At 53.7% G+C, this 8,015-nt stretch overlaps 1 protein-coding gene across 1 annotated transcript in view; it reads left to right on the forward strand.

The window, feature by feature from the left end:
- Positions 1-8,015, forward strand: part of LOC135246059 (metabotropic glutamate receptor 8-like) — a 97,567-nt gene that overhangs the window by 74,803 nt on the left and 14,749 nt on the right. Inside the window, exon 8 of the mRNA XM_064319551.1 lies at positions 2,516-2,716. Coding sequence (XP_064175621.1) covers positions 2,516-2,716 — 201 coding nt within the window. The remainder of the gene's footprint in view (positions 1-2,515; positions 2,717-8,015) is intronic.

Here is an 8,015-nt window from a genome sequence, read left to right on the forward strand (position 1 = left end):
GTTTATGGCGTGGTCTTTAGTTTGTCAACATTAGCATTTAGACAGCTTTCTCATCTCCCTGACAGACAAGTGGAATTAGGGAGATTAACCCATCTGTGTACCCTTGGTAATTAATCTCTGATTGGACCCCGGGTAATGAACTCATCGCTGTTCTTCGAATTTGCGCTGTTTGTGTTCAATTACATAAGGTTTAAAAGTGTGATGCTTGCCGTGTTCATTATATATTTTGCGGCTTGTAATAGAAATTAGTTTTTTTATTTTTTTGTCATTTTGTTTTCATGATTCTGAAAGTGTGACTAGATCTAATAGCGGTGAGGCTGAGTCAGTTTTGACATTTTAATGATTCAAACCCGCGGTTGAGCACACACGCAGGCATGCCTGTGGAATGAATAGTGTGGCTGTGTGCTGGCCAGTCAGGATGTCTCCTCGCACATTTAAATTAGCCGTAGCACCAAAAAGGCTTTTTTCTTCAACGGAGAAGGGGCCCGCTTGGGAATTTGATCAGTAGATCTTGTCCCAGCCTAGGCAGCCTGTCTGCAGGATGTCTGGCGCCTCCTATAGACGGCCGTTTGTAAATGCGCTCTGTTGACCGGGACTTCCTGAGAGAAGCCTGATTGTGGGACGACGGGGTACTGCGCTCCACTGTGACGGGTGGCGATGGAGGAAATAAGTGAAAACCCTTCAAATGGAACGCACCGCTGGGATACCCAGTGTGACGCCCTGTCCTTAGAACTGGGTCGCAAATTAAAGCAAGAGCTCTGCGCTGCTCGGCGTCCAATTCGCCGGCGTGAGTTTTGGCGTCGGCGGGAAAATGAGGCTGTAATGCTCTGGCTGAGGAGCTGGCGGGACGTCCCGCCTGGGCCCGGGTTCCTGACGCAGCGGTGACACACAGGCCTCGCCGCGGCGGGAAGCCCTTCCCATGATCCTCTACGTCACTGCTGCTCTGCCTGCTCTATTCATTACTGAGTCATACGGCACAGCAGGCTGGCTTTTATTTTAGAGGGGCGAACGCAAGGCTTTCAGGAGAGGCCTTTCAGAGCCAGAGCTGCTGTAAACCTGAGCTGAATCTGTAAGGTGCTATTCATTCGGCGCTGACATGTTCATTGATTGGAGGCCCGCGGGACTTTGTTAATTCACCTTGCTGCACCTTGTTTGTGTTTTCCTGCTTTTGCCCAGAGCGGACGTGCCAGAACAGAATGGAGGAGGAAATCAAATTGAAGTTACTTACGCTTCTCATAAAACATAAAAAAACGTTTGTGGGGATGGGGGGTAGGAAGGGGGGAGCGGAACCATTTCGACAGAACAAGAAAATAATCCATACATTTGGCTTGACTGTACTCTCACTCTCTCTCACTCTCTTTTTCTCTCTGTCTCACTCTCTCTCTCTCTCTCTCATACACACACACACACAGCTGAGTGTTAATAGGAGAAGAACAGATAAGTCATTTGTTTCTATGGTGACTGTTGTTCAAGAGGAAATGTTTTCTTTTTTTTTTAAATATGCTGCAATGAAATTTTTTTGTTTTCTTTTTAAAAAGGGGGCCTTATATTTTCAGTATACTGCAGTTTATTTCTGTTAGAGGTAACGGGGTAGCGGTAGTGTGTACTGTAACTTCTAATCTGCGTCATTATGACGATGACGATGATGATTTCTTTATTTTTGATGTTAGTAGGAACGCTAAGGTGGCTGGGGTCAGCTCTCATTGCCAGCACTGTGAAGCAGAGCGCTCACTCAAGCTCTAGTCCAGTACTCATTATTATGAGCATTTACAGACATTACAACCCCAAAAGGAAGGGGACAACTGACATCCAACATCTACTCCAAAATCATGACATGTTTGGTGTTGGTGTTGGGGTTGGGATTGGGGTTGGGGTTGGTGTTGGGGTTGGGGTTGGGGTCATGGTTAGGGTTGGGGTTGGGGTTGGTGTTGTGGTTAGGGTTGGTGCTGGTGTTGGGGTTGGGGTCATGGTTAGGGTTGGGGCTGGTGTTGGGTTAGGGTTGGGGCTGGTGTTGGGGTTGGGGTCATGGTTAGGGTTGGGGTTGGTGTTGTGGTTAGGGTTGGGGTTGGTGTTGTGGTTAGGGTTGGGGCTGGTGTTGGGGTTGGGTCATGGTTAGGGTTGGGGTTGTGGTTAGGGTTGGGGCTGGTGTTGGGGTTGGGGTCATGGTTAGGGTTGGTGTTGTGGTTAGGGTTGGGGCTGGTGTTGGGGTTGGAGTCATGGTTAGGGTTGGTGTTGTGGTTAGGGTTGGGGCTGGTGTTGGGGTTGGGGTTGTGGTTAGGGTTGGTGTTGTGGTTAGGGTTGGGGCTGGTGTTTGGGTTGGGGTCATGGTTAGGGTTGGTGTTGTGGTTAGGGTTGGGGCTGGTGTTGGGGTTGGGGTCATGGTTAGGGTTGGTGTTGTGGTTAGGGTTGGGGCTGGTGTTGGGGTTGGGGTCATGGTTAGGGTTGGGGTTGGGGTTGTGGTGATGTGTAAGGGGTGTAGCAGTGCTGATGCGTTTGGGGTCTCCTCTCTCTGCAGGGCTGGAGAAGGTGGGCCGGGACTCCAGCTACGAGCAGGAGGGGAAGGTGCAGTTTGTGATGGACGCGGTGTACGCCATGGCCCACGCCCTGCACCGCATGCACCGCGACCTGTGCGCCGGAGCGCCCGGGCTCTGCGCCCGCATGAGCAGCGTGGACGGCAAGGAGCTGCTGCGCTACGTCCGCGCGGTCAGCTTCAATGGTGAGCCCCGCTAACGAAGCCATGCTAACGAGCCCACGCTAATGCGCCCACGCTAACGAGCCCACGCTAACAAGCCCCTGCTAACAAGCCTCTGCTGACACACCCTCACTAACAAGCCCCCGCTAACAAGCCCCTGCTAACAAACTCCCGCTAACACACCCTCGCTAACAAGCCCCCCGCTAACCAGCCCCTGCTACGTGCAGCCCGGTAACATGCCCTCGCTAAGAAGCCCCCGCTAACACAACTCCGTAACGAACTTGCGCTAACACGCCCCCGCTAACGAGCCTGCGCTAACGAGACCTGGTAACAAGCCCCTTCTAACTAATTGTTTGTTATTAATATGATATAATGGTTATAATCATACAGGAGTCAATGTGTCCCCATAAAGACGTGTGTATCTCTGCGTAGAGCCCGGCTCTGCTGCAGAGCGTGTAACTGCTGATAGGCTAACCGTGAGCACGCTAGTCCTCATTACGGCTCAGTATTGAGCTCGTCAGCGGCAGGGAGAGCTCTATTGTGCAGGGGCTTCCTCCGGAATGCGAGGAGGGAGCAGGAATCCATACCAATCAAACGGGACTTTAAAAGAGCATCAGAGCCCATCAGTGCTATCCCCCTGCTTACTGGCACCATTAGAGAAATCAATGCTGCCTTGTGTCCTGCACAGAGAGAGGCTCCTCTCTGCAGTCCTGCTGTGGAGTTCACAACAAACCCTCTGCATGAGCTCCCCCAAATGACCCCAGTCTCACCCAGTATGACCCCAAATAACCCAGTCTCAGCCCAATATGACCCCAAATAACCCAGTATCACCCAGTATGACCCCAAATAACCCAGTCTTACCCAATATGACCCCAAATAACCCAGTCTCAGCCCAATATCACCCCAAATAACCCAGTCTCAGCCCAATATCACCCCAAATGACCCCAGTCTCACCCCAATATGACCTCACCACACCCATATGACCCCAATATGACCTCACCACACCCATATGACCCTGCCACGCCTGTGTGATCTCGCCACGCTCATATCACTGCTCCTCTCGCGCATCTTACCTCAGTTGCCGCGGAAACCACAGCGCCAGTCCTGCTTTAAGTCCCGCACACTCCGTTAAGGCCAGAGTCAACAGGTTGAGTCCTGCCACTGACACTGTCGCTTGTCTGTGTGCACGCACTCTTCACCGATAAAGATTCCTGCGGAAAGTGTTCAATGCTGCGTCGGTGTCAAAGGCACAAGTGTGTTACTGTTATTATTGAAATTGCCTTTTCAGTTTTGGCCTAATAATGTGTTGCTCTTGCCAAACAACACAGCAGACGAAGCATCAGACTGTAGCAGAGCAGGCTATGCGAGCTGTGGTGTGTAATTTCTGATGCGCAGACAGGAGCCGTTAAATTAGACTCAAAGCGCGATGTAAGGCTGTGGGTACTGTGATGCAGTCTGAGTGCCTCGTCAGTATCTGCTGCAGGGTCTCCTGCTCCTGGTCAGTATGCTGCTGCAGGGTCTCCTGCTCCTGGTCAGTATGCTGCTGCAGGGTCTCCTGCTCCTGGTCAGTATGCTGCTGCAGGGTCTCCTGCTCCTGGTCAGTATGCGCTGCTGCAGGGTCTCCTGCTCCTGGTCAGTATGCTGCTGCAGGGTCTCCTGCTCCTGGTCAGTATGCTGCTGCAGGGTCTCCTGCTCCTGGTCAGTATGCGCTGCTGCAGGGTCTCCTGCTCCTCATCAGCATGTGCTGCTGCAGGGTCTCCTGCTCCTCCTCAGTATGCTGCTGCAGGGTCTCCTGCTCTCATCGCTCTGCTGCAGGGTCTCTGCTCCTGTCAGTATCTGCTGCAGGTCTCCTGCTCCTGGTCAGTATGCTGCTGCAGGTCTCCTGCTCCTGGTCAGTATGCGCTGCTGCAGGTCTCCTGCTCCTGGTCAGTATGCTGCTGCAGGGTCTCCTGCTCCTGGTCAGTATGCTGCTGCAGGGTCTCCTGCTCCTGGTCAGTATGCTGTTGCAGGGTCTCCTGCTCCTCGTCAGTATGCGCTGCTGCAGGGTCTCCTGCTCCTGGTCAGTATGCTGCTGCAGGGTCTCCTGCTCCTGGTCAGTATGCTGCTGCAGGGTCTCCTGCTCCTGGTCAGTATGCTGCTGCAGGGTCTCCTGCTCCTGGTCAGTATGCTGCTGCAGGCTCTCCTGCTCCTGGTCAGTATGCTGCTGCAGGGTCTCCTGCTCCTCGTCAGTATGCTGCTGCAGGGTCTCCTGCTCCTGGTCAGTATGCTGCTGCAGGGTCTCCTGCTCCTCGTCAGTACGCTGCTGCAGGGTCTCCTGCTCCTGGTCAGTATGCTGCTGCAGGCTCTCCTGCTTTGGCAGGGTAGACTTGCGCTGAACAAGTCGCTCAGTCTGCCACGCGTTCTGTTTTTCCCCACACGCCATCTGTTTGCACCGTATTCCTCCTCAGCGTGTGTCAGTGAGAGTATCCCACACCAGAAGCGCACTGTGATCGAGGTCTGTTCGAGGTTTAATCGCGCTGGTGGTGTGGCGGTGTGGTTCAGGCCTGGGCTTTAACTCCAGGGCTTTTCCAGGTGTGCTGGGATAGAAACACAGGAGTGTGTGTGTGTGTGTGTGTGTGTGTGTGTGTGTGTGTGTGTGTGTGTGTGATACAAACCCCAGGGCACCTCGGTCCTTTGAAAAGCGGTATGAAGTGTATATTTATATGACAAGTGTTCTCACGTACTGAACAGTACCCAGGCGAGCGTATGACAGTGCAGAGGCTGTTTCACATGAAGAGCTCGGTCCCCTGTGCCTTTGTCTGAGGTATACATCTTCACCCCGGGTCCTATTTTAATAAGTTTGACATCGGTCCTGCTGTACTCTGTGGGAATGATTTGAATCTCTGGTAAAAACATATTGGATTTTCAATCTAGTTGAGAGTCTTATCTGAACAAACTGTTATCAAACATAAATTTTTTTTTTTTCAATTTTTGTAGTCTAGAGTCTTGTGTGGTTATTGCCATTGCAGAGTGCTCTTACCCACCATTACAGAGGCGGAAAGCACAGACTTTCCGTGCTTAGAGAATTTTGTGCAATCAAGTCCTCATGCTGCCCTTTGTGTATTCTGGCTATGAGGGGCAGTGTGCACAAAGAGACATTGCATTTGATTTTAATTTAGCCAGATGGGAATTTGGCTTTAAAGACGGCAGACTGCAGTGTGTCCAGGGCAGGACTGGCCTTCCTGCAGACTGACCCAGCCTCTCCAGCGCTCTTCTCTGCCCTCTGACCCAGCCTCTCCAGCGCTCTTCTCTCCTCTGACCCAGCCTCTCCAGTGCTCTTCTCTGCCCTCTGACCCAGCCTCTCCAGCGCTCTTCTCTGCCCTCTGACCCAGCCTCTCCAGCGCTCTTCTCTCCTCTGACCCAGCCTCTCCAGCGCTCTTCTCTGCCCTCTGACCCAGCCTCTCCAGCGCTCTTCTCTCCTCTGACCCAGCCTCTCCAGCGCTCTTCTCTCCTCTGACCCAGCCTCTCCAGCGCTCTTCTCTCCTCTGACCCAGCCTCTCCAGCGCTCTTCTCTCCTCTGACCCAGCCTCTCCAGCGCTCTTCTCCCCTCTGACCCAGCCTCTGACCCAGCCTCTCCAGCGCTCTTCTCCCCTCTGACCCAGCCTCTGACCCAGCCTCTCCAGCGCTCTTCTCCCTGACAGCCTCTGACCCAGCCTCTCCAGCGCTCTTCTCCCCTCTGACCCATCTCATTAAGCCCCTGAGGCCTTTGACTGGCACTGCGCATTAAAAATTAAAATCTGTAATTAACAGAATGTTTGCCGGAGTAAAGGGAGCCGCCCTGCGTGGTTCAGCGCGGTTACCTTGGCAACAGAAAGCGTAGCGATGCGCCGACATCGTTGAGCGTCGCGAGAGCGTTACCTGTCCGTTAGCCAGGTGGGCATCCGTTCTGTAGGGCCCCAGGTGGACATCCGTTCTGTAGGGCCCCAGGTGGGCATCCGTTCTGTAGGGCCCCAGGTGGACATCCGTTCTGTAGGGCCCCAGGTGGACATCCGTTCTGTAGGGCCCCAGGTGGGCATCCGTTCTGTAGGGCCCCAGGTGGGCATCCGTTCTGTAGGGCCCCAGGTGGGCATCCGTTCTGTAGGGCCCCAGGTGGGCATCCGTTCTGTAGGGCCCCAGGTGGGCATCCGTTCTGTAGGGCCCCAGGTGGGCATCCGTTCTGTAGGGCCCCAGGTGGCATCCGTTCTGTAGGGCCCCAGGTGGCATCCGTTTCTGTGGCCCCATGGTGGACATCCGTTCTGTAGGCCCCAGGTGGGCACCGTTCTGTAGGGCCCCAGGTGGGCATCCGTTCTGTAGGGCCCCAGGTGGGCATCCGTTCTGTAGGGCCCCAGGTGGGCATCCGTTCTGTAGGGCCCCAGGTGGGCATCCGTTCTGTAGGGCCCCAGGTGGGCATCCGTTCTGTAGGGCCCCAGGTGGGCATCCGTTCTGTAGGGCCCCAGGTGGACATCCGTTCTGTAGGGCCCCAGGTGGACATCCGTTCTGTAGGGCCCCAGGTGGACATCCGTTCTGTAGGGCCCCAGGTGGACATCCGTTCTGTAGGGCCCCAGGTGGACATCCGTTCTGTAGGGCCCCAGGTGGGCATCCGTTCTGTAGGGCCCCAGGTGGGCATCCGTTCTGTAAGGCCCCAGGTGGGCATCCGTTCTGTAGGGCCCCAGGTGGGCATCCGTTCTGTAGGGCCCCAGGTGGGCATCCGTTCTGTAGGGCCCCAGGTGGGCATCCGTTCTGTAGGGCCCCAGGTGGGCATCCGTTCTGTAGGGCCCCAGGTGGGCATCCGTTCTGTAGGGCCCCAGGTGCCCTTTAGGCAGTGTATGAAATGTAAGTGTAAAATATTTGTGGAATCAACATGGTGCAGATTGTCTGCAGGATTAGTGTAGATATTAAATTTCCCACAAGAAAAACAGGAGCTGTGAGGTTACTGAGTGTGATGTGTTTGCCAAGTTTTGCATGCAGTTTGATTTGCATAAAAGAATCTGTAACATCTTACTAATTTCTTTTTTATTTTCCACATGTTCAAAGCATAAAGACGCCGGTTATGAAGGATGGTTGTTCAGGTTTGTGATTAGCACTCGTACTGCAAAGACAGACTGAGGTCCAGTGTGTGTATAGGAGGGGCAGTATGTGTGTGTGTAGGGGTGCAGTGCGTGTGGGGGAGAGAGAGAGAGAGTGCGTGTATGGGAGAGAGAGTGTGAGTGTGGGGGGGGGAGGGGTAAAGAGAGAGGAGGCAATGAACATCTCCTTCCTTTCAAATTCACAGTTCATTTATTATTCATCATTTGTTTGCTTCAGA

Source organism: Anguilla rostrata, chromosome 19 (assembly GCF_018555375.3).
Source record: "Anguilla rostrata isolate EN2019 chromosome 19, ASM1855537v3, whole genome shotgun sequence".
Classification (NCBI taxonomy): Eukaryota; Metazoa; Chordata; class Actinopteri; order Anguilliformes; family Anguillidae; genus Anguilla; species Anguilla rostrata.